The sequence below is a fragment of the Lathyrus oleraceus genome, chromosome 7 (genome assembly GCF_024323335.1).
Source record: "Lathyrus oleraceus cultivar Zhongwan6 chromosome 7, CAAS_Psat_ZW6_1.0, whole genome shotgun sequence".
In the NCBI taxonomy this organism is placed as follows: domain Eukaryota; kingdom Viridiplantae; phylum Streptophyta; class Magnoliopsida; order Fabales; family Fabaceae; genus Lathyrus; species Lathyrus oleraceus.
In genome coordinates, this window is record NC_066585.1 from 372,190,681 (window position 1) to 372,206,075 (window position 15,395).

Sequence of the window (15,395 nt, forward strand, 5' to 3'; positions counted from 1 at the left end):
GGTCACTTGTGGAGACATCTGCCTCTGGGGCTATTTCCTCCAGAATTTTCTCAGGCGTTTTTTCGACAACCACTTGTTCCTGAAAATAAATTCTAAGATTTAGAAGGAAAGGTGTATGAAAGGTAAAACGTATGCTGTCGAAATAAAAATTACCTCAGGAATTTCAGTATTAAAACTGGATTTCCCACTCCCCATATCTTTCGACGGAGGCTTGGCAGGAGAAGCACTGGCAGGATCCTTCCTGATTGGGTTAGCAATGGACCTTTGGGAAGAGACCTTCATGAGTTTCTTTTTCTTCTGAGGGGGAGGGATTAACTCTGGAGATTCATCACCAGACTCTTCATTAGGGACTTTATCCTCTTCTTTCTCCTCTTCATTCTTTTTCTTTTGGATTGTTGGGGGTTTTCGACTTACCTAGTCATACAGGCCAAAGCCAGTTAGTTCCAAATAATGGAAGGAAAATAATAAGAAGAGAAAAAGTTTTGCACCTTTGTCGAAGGCTTTTTAGCAGTACTGGGCGATGCTTCGACAGCAGCTTTCTTAGCAGGGATCTTCACGGCTAAGGAAAGAAATAAAATTCAGAAACAAATATAAGAGATACATGATAAGACAGTTAGAATAACAGAAAGAAAAATCATATTTTTTTTTGTGAACACCTTCAAGAATGGTATCTTCCACGCGAACGTGTTCTATTCCAATATGAAGGTGTCCTGGATATTCGCCCAGATGATACTTAGTCGGAACCACACGCTCAGCAGGTTTTTGATACTTTTGACGAAGAATTTTCATAAAATCCCCACAAAGGAACCAGTCTGGAAGTGGAAAACCAAACGCCACCCCAAAGTCAGCAGTTGGCAAGGGAGGAAACTTTGGTGGATGACAATTGAAAGCAAGGTCATAGCGCGCCTCTGGTGAAAGATTGGAAGGCAATGACAGTTTTTTAAACTTCTCTGTCAATTTGCGTTTTAATTCAGCCGCTGCTTCACATATGGTTCGACTAAGATCATCAGGTCTATACGCAGTTTCAAAATACTTTTGAAATTTCTGTATTTCCTTAATATGTCGTTGAATACCTTTTTTGGTCCGATCCTGCACAAAAGCGAAAGCATTTGTCAAATGCGTGGCAAAAGCAGCTACGTCGAAAAATTTGTTGGAATAATAATCCTTCCACCATTCATCAAACTCAGGAGTGCATAAGAATGATGGTCGAAAAATAACTGGTCGAATGTCGAGAGAAGCATCAGCTAGTTTCTTCGACAGTTCTTTGCCTTCGTCTTCAGTGTGAAGGGAGTTATAAAAAATGATGGACCCCTTTTTGGGGAATATAGGTTGAGGTTTGATTTGGATTAGACCAAACTGTCTAGAAACAAGGTTGGGTTGATAAACTATCAAAGCAACCTGATTTTTTGTGGTGTTACGATAAGAAAAAAGGAGCCTAGGGGTCAAGAATGATTCCCAAACATTCAGAAATGTATTTTCATCCTTTTGCATCTCCAGAGGCAGTTGTTGGGTAAACCACTTAGGTCCAATCTTTCTATCAGCAAAAGGTGCCATGGTCGAAGTAAATTGATACCTTTTAGCAAACATCATAACATAGCTTTTAAAAGCTTGTCGAAGGCTGATTCCTTCGTCAGTTGGCGTTAGTAGCACTAATCTTGGCCATTCGACAGTCCTATCGCCTACTTCTTCTTCATCTATTTCTGGTGCTACAGGCAGATTGGCTTCAAAGGTGGCATTGAGCCATAGTTGCAAGAGCCAAAAAGGTCCTGACAAGTTGATTTTCCCTTGGGTTTTGGTATTCTTTAAGAGATGTACGCTCTCGCTCAAAGATTCATAGAGATTCGCCAGAATCATTTCGCTCAAACATAGTTTCGTGCCTGCATGAAGCTGATTGGCTATGGTGATAAATCTCTTGGCAACTTGAAGAGAGCGAGAACAGAACACATATTTGGACAGCCATAATGTCAAAAAGGCTATATGTTCGACATCTAAAACTTCAGTGGTACTCTTATCATGGTAATAGGACATGAATAAGGAGTAGGGTGCAAGGCTAGTCTCGAAGGCAATGGTATCTTCACTTAAGACAGTAGGGTCGAAATCTATACCATTGGGGTGAAGACCAACAATGGCTGCTGCGTCGAAAAGAGTAGGCGTAACCATCCCACAAGGAAGGTGGAAGGTGTTGTAAGTACTATCCCAAAAGTAGAGAGAAGCCAAAAGCATATTTGGACAGATATTGGGTCCTACTCTTGACAACTGGATAAGGTCGAAAATGCCTACTTCTTTCCAAAAAGACCCTTTAACTTTTTCGATTTTATCTAACCAAGATATGTAGTCACAAGGATCTTTCGACCATGGGCAGGTTCTAAATATCCTGGGAAAATTCAAATAGGCTAAGTCCAACTCTCCAACATCTGTCGAACTTGATGAATCTTTCTGTTCTACAACTTTCTCTTTAGGCTGAGGTTTTCTTCCAGCGCCTATGGGTTTTGTGTGAAAGTAAGATGGAAAAAACTCTCTTAAACGCTCTGGTTTAATCTCTGGGTTTGGGAGGGGACCTAACATAGCGTGATAATTTCCAGAAATAAGAACAGGGATTAGTACCTGAGATTTATAAATGCAGTTTTTTTCCTTTTCGTTTGGAGGTTCCGGAACATACTGTTGATTTCCAATGGTCATTGGCCCTTTTAAATCATGCGCAGGAGGAAAAGATGAGTCTTGTTTCTTCTTGGAGTGTTTACTGCTTGAGGGTCTTTGAGGCGCCATTGCTGAAAAAAAAAAAACTGAAGAAGATTTCTCAGGAAATGTGAAAAGCTTGAGGAATGGGTATGAAAAAAGGAAATCTGAAACGTAAAAAGGTTTAAAGAAAAGGTTTATGGGTATTTATAGGAAGAAGACGTTGAAACGTTTTAGTTGGTAATGGTGTTAGTGGGACACGTGGCCATCTCTGATGGAACTAATGAAGAGTTGGAAGTTGAAAAGAAACCATGATGTGAGGAAATGATGGAAGTAGACTGTGAACGTGGGCTAGACGTGACCTTGTGGAGAAAGTGTAATGATGAATCTGCATTGGAAATTGAGATTATCAGACTTGCATTTAATGAGGTTTAAATGACATGGCATCAAAGCACTGATTGACAACAAATGACTGTTTCTCCTAGAACAAACAGTCGAAACGTCTTTGCTGGGGGGCAATTTGTATACGTGCGTTTTCGACGCCATGAGATTTGGTGTAAGAAGTGATGTTTTCGACAAATGATGACAGGGGTTGGAACGATTTGATTAGTATGGTTCGACACTTCGACAAGAGGGAGGTTTCGTCATTTCGACAAAGATGTTTACACCTAGGAAAAGCACTTTCGACAAGACACGAAAGGCAGTGCAGTGCGTTGGTAATTCGACAAAATCCTGAAGGAAGACGTCACTTCGACTTAAAAGTAAATTTGAATTTAAAAGGTTGTGACGATTGGCAGAAGACGCGTGGAAGCATCTGGCGAAAGGAGGAAAGCCATGTGTCGTAGTTTTAGGATTTAGTCGTTAATGACAGTTATGTTATTTGTCTATATATAGGGTAGTTATTATCTAGAAAAGGGTGTGAAGAATTACTATATACAAAATTCCTGAAAACACTCAAAGTACCCGTGTGAGAGAAAAGAGTCATATTTGGAAAATGTATGTGTAAACAAACACCAATTCTTTCAAAATTTATTTTATAAAGTTCAAAGTTCTTTACTAAATCCTTTTATGTTTTCCAGTCATTTATCTTTCTGCACTTTCTACTTTTCGACACTTTACATTTCATCAGTTAATTTCTGCCATTTACTTTATCTTGTTAAATTTACATCTACGTAGCATTGTAATCAACACATTTCGACGTAAAACGCTTAGAGAAACAGGAATGAAATATTCAAAAGCGATTTTAGACATCTTCAAGACCATCTAGATTTGCACATGTCCTAGGATTTGTGTGGTTGATCCTGCAAGTAACCCAATTCTACACGTTTTGGTAAACCAGAGGTTGTTCGCCAAATTTCACAGCGAACACTTGATAACTCCTTATCCATGATCCATGAGATGTGATCATCAGTCTATAAACATAATAGTCTTCATGCTTTAATGTTATCCCACTTCACAATAAAGCTCGACTACAGATACTTTAAGAATAATGTCCTTATGTTTAATGTGATATCATGATTAAGTCATACTTGATACATTAAACGGACTATCTATTCCAGGGATTTTATTAAACAAACATAATAAAGAAAAAACCTTTTATTATTAATAAATAATTCGATAAAAGTACCAAAAGTATTGGCCTCTAGGGCTTACACCAACAACATATACCATATAACAAAAAAATATGCATTTTAGGAGGAGTCTCCAATTGAATTGGCGACTCCTTTTAAAACCTACATAGGGGCGCCAATTGGATTGACGGCTCCATTCAAGTTTTAAGAGGAGTCTCCAATTCAATTGGCGACTCCTCCTAAAAATTGGGTTCTTTGAGAATTTTTTTAAAACTGAGAGTATTTTGAGAATTTTCTTAAAAAAGTGGATTATTTTTGTAAAAAAACGACACATTTATGCATTAAAGAACTTTGTCCTCATTATGTCTTTATGTCTTTATGTCTTTATGTCTTGTCAATTCTATCCCAAACCATGTTTTTAAATAAATTGGGAAAACATGTGAATATTGATGGAATGAAATGACAATAAAATGGGGCATCAGCGAGAACTACGGTGTAGGCTAGCATTGGGGAAAATGTATGGCTTTGGAAGGCACAGAACACAGACACACAAACCACAATAATCCTCCTCCTCCCTCTCATTCTCATTGCAAAATTCAATCTTAAACAAAATGCCATTTCTTTACTTCCCACCTTCCATCTTCTTTCTGGCCCCTCCACTTCCCTCTACTGCAAGGCCAGTTCCTCCATTTCCACACTACTCACAACGTCTTCTTATATTACTAACGCATCAGGTATTGATCATTATCATATGCAAATTAATCATTCAAATTATAATACTACTTGATATTCGCCAATTAGTTAATGATATGTCGCAGTTTCAGATTTTTTATTTGAAATTAAAATCCCAAACTGCTTCATTTAGAAAAAAAAACTCAAAATACCCCTTTTCAAAAAGGGACTCATCTATTCAATGGTGTGTATGCTGCGTTTTGTAACTATGAAGGAGCTCGGCCATTAATTGATAGAGGGAAGAATACTATTTTTAATCATGCATCCGTTCATTGATTGGACTAGTTGTTCGTGACTGCAAATACGCATACATTCGCCCATTAATTGGACATCCCTTCTTAAAAAAGGTATCCTAGAATTTTTGTTTTAAATGGAACATTTTGGGATTATAATTTCAAAAATGTCGCGGTTTCAACCCGGCTTTGCACGGGTTACAACCGAATATCTCTGCACATATACCACTTGTATAACGTATAATATGCCTTATTTGTCTTGTATGTAAAGTTGGTAGACTAGAAAAAGCAGCAGAGAGGAGGAAAACCAACCCCACTTCTCACCTAACTTTTCAATTCTTCCTTTGCATCACTATAACTATTTTTACACCATAAAGTTTAACAAAAAAAAGATGCCTTTCATTCATTATTCTGTTATGTTTGTCCTTATATTTCACTATATTATATTGTCCTTGTTTAACTTCAGGTTGATCTGGCCTTCAATTATAGATTGACAGCACTTTGGTTAATCTCTCTCTAGTTATTGTTATTGACAAAATCAGCGGAAAACACAGTAGGAATGATTGGAAGGTTGAATTTGTTGGAGGGCATGAATTGAGTGCAATCATAGGTGACCGATTTCTTTCAAAAATGTTTATTTTGTAAAGTTCTTTTCTAATTTCTGTTAAATAAAAAGGTGAATTGAAAGATCCATTGTCTCTGATTGGATCCTTATGAGATTGAGGAAGCGGAAACCATGTTTTCCTTCTTGCTCATCTCATCACAAAGTAAATTCAATTTGTTTTCTCATAAACTCCATCTTGTTTTCCTTATTCCTTACTGTTTTTAGCACTTTGAGATAGCATATTATAATCTATATACTATGCAAGAATTTGAAATTTGTCTGTAGTTTCTCGGTATTGACGAGTTGTTTATATTTTATTTATGCTACTACTCTTTGATTAAGGAATCTTTCAAAAATAAAATGCAGGTTGATGAGGATGAGATTTATTGGAGACACGAAAAGGAAGATGAAGAGTTGGAATGGTCTCATCATTCCACTCACTTAATTACCCACTTGATTCAATGTTTTTGTGAGTACATTTTCTCTCTTCATCTCTCTGTCTCTTCTGCTTTTCAATGAGAATGTGAAGAGTTGCTGCATATTGTAAGAAATTGCAAGAAGTTTCAGTCAAATACTTCAGTTCTTTAATTTTAATGTGCCAAAAATCTCTTAACATTGAGTTAACCATCACTTAAGTTTGATGATTCTGTCCTATATAATCTTATTTATACTCTATGTTTTCTTCCATTTCTGATCCAATTTTTTTTGCGCGTAGCTACTGCTATGGTTGGATCACGATCATGGATAGGAGGACTCTTTCACCGCACAAATACTAAACAAAATGATAAATTTGTTGACTATCCTTTGACTCCTCTTGAGGTAAAGGGAAAATGGAACTTGCTGGTTTGTTGAATTTTCTCTCTGATTTTCTATGTGCTTTAGGAACTTGGTAGTCGATATTCTACAACACAATGTTCCCTTCAAACCACTCAGTGTCTGTTTTTCATTAAAGTAATTTTGAGTGAAATTGAATATTTAATTTTTATTTGGTTATAATGATGTTTGAATTAAAAGGATTTATGTTTAGTAATTTTTACTCTAAAAGCAAAAGTGACAGTGTTAATATTCCAAACCGATGCTAAAGCTACTTGTTATGAATTCTCTTCAAGAAGAAATTTTAGAGCTAAAACCAATTTTTTTTCTATAACCATACATTTAAACTTTTTGCTAAGTTTTTTCAAAAAAAGTTGTTGATTTAGAAGTATCAACAACTTCTTTACATTAGTATATTATAAGATATACAAATCAGTTGAGCTTGTTTTCATATTTATTGATGGGAACTCAGAACCTGGAGTTATGTGTCTTAGTAAGCTTCTTACTTCTATAGAGTTAGCGAGCGTAACTTGTTTTCCCGTTTCTATCAGGAGGAAAGACTTCAACGGCTTCAAGAACGGTTGCAAGTTTCTTACGATGAAACTTGCCCTGATCATCAAGTACTTTTCTTTTCTATGAAGCTATCTTCTATTGTTCTTTATTTATTTATTTCCAATGAAGCACGGGCATGATCCGGGTATCGGATAAGCTATGTTAGTCAATGAAAAATATAGAATACAATACTTAGAAAAACGAATAATTGGCAAAATTTGAGTTTGCAAAATTATTGTCCAACAAAAAACCAATTGAATTTGCGAAATTTTTCGTAAAGAAATTATGAAAAAGAGAAACCAATCATGAAAAATGGTAAAAGTGAGAGAATATTTAATGAGTGTGTCAAAGTTTGGTTGTTGTTACTAAAAAATGAAAAGTCACAAGGTAAGAGGAGTAACTAATGAGGGAGAAAGTTTGATTCATCTTCTAAAATAATGAACAGTCATGAGATAAATTGACGGTATCCGTGGCGTATCAGAGACGTGTCAACGATGTATAGCACCGAGTCACTGTTGTGTATCAGGACGTATCAGGATTTTCTTTTTATTTATTAAAAATATTCAGATACTCCTTCGATATGTATCGGAGCATATTGGCGTATTGGTACGTATCGGATACAATTTGGCAGAGATTTTAAAGTATCCATGCTTCATTGATTTTGTCAAAAGTGCTCTCTTATTTTGCATTCCAAAAATCCATGTTCCGGGTCATAAAAAAGAGTACTTAATTCAACATACAAATTTCATTTGAATTGTTATATTTATACAATCTGTCGATAAAAATTTCATTAACATTCAACAGGAATCACTGAGAGCTCTGTGGCAATGTGCCTTTCCTAATGTTCCTCTGAAAGGCTTGATATCTGACCAATGGAAAGATATGGGATGGCAAGGTGCTAATCCATCAACGGACTTTAGGTATACCACTCACTATGTTCATAACATATGAAAGCTCACATCAATTTTAGTCACCTGTTTCTTATTTGAATGAATCTGCAACAAAATGTCGTGAAATCACGGTTGTCAATCAAGAATTGCAGAAAATAGTAGTTTGTTCAAATTCCGCTATGTCACAGTAGCATAAAATTTCATAACTTTTTCCCTCATTTAACGTTTTTGTAACTTATGAAGGCATAATTAGACCTAACCACTTTGGTACTCATAAACTTTGATATTCATATATCAATCTTATTAGCTAATGACAAACTATTAGATTCTGGACATGGACTTTTTTCTATACTGCTCCTGATGTTAACACATAAGATCGGGACTAGAGAATGAGGGTATCAATGCGCAGATTCTGTCAATATCTTTCTCAGAAATTTCAAAATCTTTAATATTGTAGCTTGATATTTTCATATCAGTGATTATGCTTCATAAACTCATTATACGGAAGCACTTATTTATAACTCAACTTTAGGAGCAATATTATGTTTCACATCACATTTGCATTAACTCGAAAATGTCTATTCAGAGGCAGTATGTCTAATTACTTGATTTCTTCAGGGGATGTGGCATGATTTCCCTTGAAAATCTGCTGTTTTTCGCAAGGAAATATCCGGTATGCATTTGTGTTTTCAGCTATTCTGCACATCTGAAAGAACTTGACAAATCTGTCGTTATGTTTCTTCTCATTTTAGTTTATCTTGACATTTGTATTGGCAGAAAAGATGAGTTATTACTAATTTTATGGATATTCAAATGAAGGCATCTTTTCACAGGTTGTTGTCGAAGAAAGATGGAGACCGAGCTACATGGGAATACCCTTTTGCTGCTGCTGGCATCAATATATCATTTATGTTGATACAAATGTTGGATTTATACACAGGTTTGTGTACAAATACCATTATAGAATAGAACTAAAAGAACAGTATGATATCATATTCTTTCTAATAAAACATATTAATAAGAAGATTTCAGTATGGTTTTAAGTCTTTAATGAGGACGCACATTGGCCCATATTAGTTTTACATCGACACTGAACATATTCTGACATAAACCCATTTTATAAACCGCACTTTAGAAATAACAGAAAAATACTAGAATGTCATTGAACATCTATGTAAAACTAGTTTACACTGCCGGTGTATGTCTCATTCCTATAGTTTCAAATGGTTCGGTGAACACTGCTTCCTTTTTATAATGCTTTATTTATGGAACATTTGATAAAATGAAGTTTCCTGTGAAGATATTTGTTGAAATACAAGAGACTAAGAGACATTTGAATAAACCGCGTGTCTTGAAAAGCACTACGGAGACTTTATTATATATAGAGAGATTATAACTAATTACATGATATAGTCGATGTGAGACTATTCGATATACAAATATTCTTAATATTATATTTACAAATATCAACACTCCCCCTCAAGCTTGAACATATAAGTCAAATACACCAAGCTTGTTACATATATAATTAGTTCTGGGGCTTCGCAGAGATTTTGTAAACATGTCTGCCAATTAATCATTAGAGTTGACAAAGTTTGTGACGATGTCACCTGATTCGATTTTCTCTCTGACAAAGTGACAGTCTATCTCAATATGTTTGATCCTCTCATGGAAGACTGGATTTGAAGCAATGTGCAATGCGACTTGATTATCACAAATAAGTGTCATTGGTCTTACTTCTTCAATTTGAAGTTCCTTGAGCAACTGTTTTAACCAAATAAGTTCACATGTTGCCATTGCCATGGCCCTATACTCTGCCTCGGCGCTTGATCTTGCAACTACGTTTTATTTCTTACTTTTCAAGGATATAAGGTTTCCTCCAACAAGTACACAATACCCAGAGGTGGATCTCGGAGTATCCAACTATCTGAGTATGTCCTTTATTTTCATACACTAGATCTTTTCCTGGAGCACGTTTGATGTATCTCAGAATCCGGATAACAACATCCATGTGTTCCTGACAAGGGGAGTTTAAGAACTGACTTACCACACTAACTGCAAAAGAAATGTCTGGACGAGTGACTGTGAGATAATTCAACTTTCCAACCAATCTTCTATACCTTCTTGAGTCAGATAGAGGCTCCCCCTGATTGGATAGTAGTTTGACACCTGGATCCATAGGAGTATCAGCTGGTTTAGCATTCAACAAACCTGTTTCTTCCAAAATATCCATAGCATATTTCCGTTGAGAAATCACCAAATCATCTATAGATTGGGCTACCTCAATACCCAAGAAATAACGAAGTTTACCAAGATCTTTTGTCTGAAATTGATTTGAGAGATGTTGCTTTAACTAGAGTATACCCTGCTGATCACTACCAGTTATGACAATATCATCTACATACACAATAAGATAAATACAACCTTGGGTTGAGTGACGATAAAAAACAGAATGGTCAGCTTCACTACGGACCATACCAAACTGTTGTACTACAGTGCTGAATCTGCCGAACCAAACTATCGGAGATTGCTTAAGACCATAAAGAGACCTGTGTAACCTACACACCATATTCGATGACTCCTCCTGAGCAACAAATCCAGGTGGTTGCTCCATATATACTTCCTCTTCAAGATCACCATGTAAAAAAGCATTTTTGATGTCAAGTTGATGAAGAGGCCAATGTCGAATGGCTGCAATGGATAGAAGAAGTCTAACAGATGCCATTTTGGCTACAGGCGAGAAGGTATCACTATAATCCAATCCAAAAATCTGAGTGTATCCTTTGGCTACCAAGCGAGCTTTAAATCGATCAATCTTACCATTTGGACCAACCTTCATTGTATAAAGCCAACGACAACCTACTAAAGATTTCCCATGGGGTAGAGGAACCAGTTCCCAGGTACCACTGCTTTGAAGAGCACATATTTCATCAATCATTGCTTGCCTTCACTCAGGGTGAGACAATGCTTCACATGGAGTTTTAGGAATAGAAACAGAAGACAAAGAAGACAAACAAGTATACTGCAAAGGGGAAAGACGACGATAACATAAATCAATATAATGTGGAGAAGGATTTCGTGTTTGATGTATACCTTTTCGAAGGGCAATCGGAAGATCGGACTCAGGTTGCAGGATCAGATCCTGTGATGGCGGAGGCGTCGGAGGAGAGTCTGCAATGACCTCATGGACAGGTATGACCTCAGGAACAGGTATGACCTCGGGGACAGGGACGACATGCGTTGGGTGACGACGCTGATATGTTTGAAGTGGTCGAGAAGTTGGTGGGTTAGGAGCCCTAGACTGATGGGGGATAATGGTAGGCGGGACATTAATAACTGCCGGAAAAGGTGTGAGAGTACTTTCTTGAATGGGTTCTGGAGTTACGTGACTGGACTCGAAATATGGAACCGACTCGAAGAAGGTAACATCGGCCGATACTAGGTATCGTTGTAGAGTATATGAATAACAACGATAACCTTTTTGGGGTCGATGATAACCAAGAAAGACACACTTTAGTGATCGAGCTGAGAGTTTATCAAGACCAGGAGAGAGATTGTGTACAAAACATGTGGACCCGAAGACTCGGGGAGGAATTGGGTGAAGTGGGGAATTGGGAAAAAGGATTGAATGATGGATTTTATTATTAAGGACAAATGAGGGCATGCGATTTATAAGATAATATGTCGTTAGCACAACATCCCCCCAAAACCGAAGTGGAACATTACCATGGAGAAGTAGGGTCCGAGTGATTTCTACAAGATGCCGATTTTTGCGTTCGGCTACCCCGTTTTGTTGAGGTGTGTGAGGGCAAGATGTTTGATGGAGAATACCATTGCGTGACATGAAATTCTGAAATTGTTGGGATAAATATTCACGGACATTGTCACTTCTTAAGGTACGGATACACACACCGAATTGAGTTCTTATTTCTTGATAGAATTGTTCAAAAATAGAAAATAATTCAGATCTATTCTTCATTAAGAATAACCACGTGCAACGTGAAAAATCATAAAAAAAGATGACAAAATACATAGACTCAAGAGTAGAGACAGTACCCAAACATCGGTGTGAACTAAAGCAAAAGGGGACGAAGCTCGTTTATTGACTCGATTGGGAAATTGACTACGAGTGTGTTTCCCTAGCTGACACGACTCACAATGTAAATTAGATACTTTCGATAAATTTGGCACCAACTTATGTAGTTTGGAAAGATTGGGATGACCTAACTGAGCATGGATAGTGAGTGGAGAATCTTTGGCTGAGCATGTCTGAGATGACACTGAGAGGTAATAAAGGCCTTGAGACTCACATCCGACACCAATCGTCCGTCCCGAACTCCGATCCTGCAGGGTAACATTATTATTAGTGAAGGTGACACTACAATCAAGAGAACGAGTTAAACGACTGACTGAAAGTAAATTAAATGGACAATTAGGTACATAGAGGATAGAAGTAACCGAGAGAGAAGGTAGAATTCGAACAGTACCAATCCCTTCGGATCGGGTTTGAGAACCATTGACAGAAGTTATAGTAGGTAAGAAACCGAATGTAGAGAGGGAAGAGAAAAGATTTTTATTACCGGTAACATGATCAGACGCACCAGAATCAAGGACCCAAGATCCAAGAGGAGATGATTGAGAGAGACAAGCAGATGAATTACCGGTGTGTGCTACCGAAACAGTAGAATCTAAGTTTTGATAATTCTGATACCACTTGAGGAAATCATCGTAGTTTGGTGTAAAGTTATGAGGAGTAGCCATGAGTATCGGATCTGAAACAATTGGCCTATGGAGAGTGGAGCGGTGGAAAAATTGTCGGGATCGGCTGTCGGACCTGCTGTCACGTGCGGAGGTGTCTGCCGATGAAAAGTGGGGAACGACTGGATCGGAAGAGGCGCTTCTGCTGGTAGGTTAACGAAGAATTTTGAAAAGTGAGAAGCAAACCGGAGTGATGACACGGTTTGCAAAAAAAAATTCTCACCGGAAGACAGTGGGTCGATCGGGAAAAGCACAGCGAAGAAAGAATTGCCTCTTAGCAGACTCTAGATACCATGTTGAAATACAAGAGACTAAAAGACATTTGAATAAACCGTATGTCTTGAAAAGCACTACGAAGACTTTATTATATATAGAGAGATTATAACTAATTACATGATATAGTCGATGTGAGACTATTCGATATACAAATATTCTTAATATTATATTTACAAATATCAACAATATTCATAGTCATTTAATCAACATGTTTTATATATATTGATATTGTTGGAATAACCTTTTGGCAATGTGAAATTTTCTATTTATCAGAAAGTGAGAAAACCAAATTGCATATTCATAGTCATTTAATCAACATGTTTTATACAGGGCCGACCCTGTGGGTGTGCGAGGTGTGCCACCGCATAGGGCCTCAAAAATTAAGGGCCTAAATATTAAAAATATATTAAAAATTTATTATATACATAGTTTATTAAATACATGTTTGATGTTTATGTAGTGGTCTGGTGGAATTGTGTCAAATCTTTAATGGTTATGAGCTGAGTTTAATTCTACCATTCTAAAATCTTGATCTACTTTATTTTACAAAAGATCAATCATATAACTCAGTTATTATTAGATTTTTATGATGAATTTTCATACAATATTATTTATGACTCGATCTTTTTTATATAAAAAGAAATATAACTTTTCTAAAGATGTATTATTGTTGAATTTTATTTTTATAATCATTTTTTACTATATCTTTTAATATTATTTACAATTTAAATAAATAAAAAATTTCAATATTTTTTTATTAGAGTTCAACATGAAAGATTAGATCGGGGTCTCAAAATGTTTTGGGCCGACCCTGGTTTTATATATATTGATATCGTTGGAATAACCTTTTGGCAATGTGAAATTTTCTATTTATCAGAAAGTGATAAAAGCAAATTGTATTTTCTAATCATTTTTCCACTGAATGTTTTAGAAGGAAAGCCTCGGTGTCTTCCAGGCATGAATTTTGTCAAGTTATTAGGAGGTGAGCACGGTGCATCTTAATCCATCCTTATCATGGAATCACTATCATGTATTTGATCAATCCAGTTTCTTTTTGATGTTTTAGTCCTTTACATGCTTACGAATTTCATTGCATGGTATCACAGAAGATGAAGAAGCATTCGATATTCTATACTGTATAGCTTTTGAGATGATGGATGCACAATGGCTCGCTATGCATGCTTCCTACATGAACTTTAACGTATTCTTTCTTCCCTTCTTCTTCTTCTTTAAATTGTCCTCTGATTGTTTTTCGTTTAATGCCCTTCGATTTATTGACCTAAAATTATTCCATGGCTTAAGGAGGTTCTACAAACAACACGGATGCAATTGGAGAGAGAACTATCGTTAGAAGACATCAATAAAATTCAAGACTTGCCTGCTTACAATCTGTTGTACCAATAGCTTTAATCTTTCTCTTCTGTTCATATACAACAAATTCCAACCGACACAACTTTGACAATTCCGCCACAATGTCTATCGTCATTGTACTGCAGGGATTCACTCCTATTCTCAACGGGTTTGTACGAGTCGCTTCTGAAGTTGTTTATAGCTCACATTTGATGAATGAGCATTGAAAGGGATTTCAAGATACAATGGCGGTTGGAATTTTGATAATCCTAAAGAAGTGAGAACCGGTATAAGCTGAGAGTCCAAAAGAAAATTATAAACAAAATTGAAGATAAAATATTGGTGAAATTTGAAGGAGCAAATGCAGTGCAAAAGTTAAATCCACTTGTGAACCTCTATTGCTTCGCGGTGTATTTTTTAGGATATGCTAATACCAACTCTTTTTGCTGCATAATTTTGTCATATTTCTGCATTCTGTCAACAATTATGCAAGATTAGTCGATTAAGTTTGATTATAACATGTATTTAAATGTGTTATGGTATAGAATTATGTGGATTATTACTACGATGGTTTTGAATCCTTTCTTAATATTGATTTTTCTGAGGTTGTACTATGTTAGCTAAAGATTTAAAGCATAAGTTTGAGTATGAGATTAGTAGTTTTGGGATTTGAAGGAGAATTTTGCATGATGGACACGGTTTGGTGCGAGTAACGTACTTAGAATAAGGTTTGAGTTACTCATATCATGAGTTTTGTTACATAAGACAAGTGGATCTTCTGGTGAGATATGATATGATCCTATCAAAAGTTCAAAACTCAGTTGACTCATTGCAAAAGTCTTCTTGTAGAAGCTGGAGCAAATTAGGGACTCATATGTGGTCACGGACATAACTTTGTCACTAGGCTTGAAAGCCTTCTCATGTGAAAACTTTGGACCCG

The 15,395-nt window shown here is 36.4% G+C and overlaps 1 protein-coding gene across 5 annotated transcripts; it reads left to right on the top strand.

Annotated features, from left to right (window-relative positions):
- Positions 1 to 4,697: 4,697 nt before the first annotated feature.
- Positions 4,698 to 15,106, top strand: LOC127105976 (uncharacterized). Of its 5 annotated transcripts, XM_051043203.1 has the most exons (12): positions 4,698 to 4,981; positions 5,194 to 5,326; positions 5,679 to 5,822; positions 6,183 to 6,285; positions 6,532 to 6,635; positions 7,181 to 7,249; positions 7,986 to 8,101; positions 8,690 to 8,744; positions 8,891 to 9,011; positions 14,037 to 14,087; positions 14,212 to 14,306; positions 14,408 to 15,106. In XM_051043203.1, the coding sequence occupies exons 5-12, from the start codon at positions 6,540 to 6,542 to the stop codon at positions 14,507 to 14,509; spliced, it is 705 nt and encodes a 234-aa protein (XP_050899160.1). In that variant the 5' UTR covers positions 4,698 to 4,981; positions 5,194 to 5,326; positions 5,679 to 5,822; positions 6,183 to 6,285; positions 6,532 to 6,539; the 3' UTR covers positions 14,510 to 15,106. The 5 variants fall into 5 exon arrangements, with proteins under 5 accessions (XP_050899160.1, XP_050899158.1, XP_050899159.1 ...); XM_051043201.1 differs by lacking the exon at positions 5,194 to 5,326; XM_051043202.1 differs by lacking the exons at positions 4,698 to 4,981; positions 5,194 to 5,326 and having other exon boundaries at positions 5,467 to 5,822.
- Positions 15,107 to 15,395: the final 289 nt, after the last annotated feature.

What these genes read in the sequence shown, in the direction of transcription:
- LOC127105976 (XM_051043199.1), top strand. Translation starts at nt 5,926, where the DNA reads ATGAGATTGAGGAAGCGGAAACCATGTTTTCCTTCTTGCTCATCTCAT. An exon ending in AATCCATCAACGGACTTTAG is followed by an intron (nt 8,102 to 8,689) that starts GTATACCACTCA and finishes TGATTTCTTCAG; the next exon opens with GGGATGTGGCATGATTTCCC. An exon ending in CTTCCTACATGAACTTTAAC is followed by an intron (nt 14,307 to 14,407) that starts GTATTCTTTCTT and finishes CCATGGCTTAAG; the next exon opens with GAGGTTCTACAAACAACACG.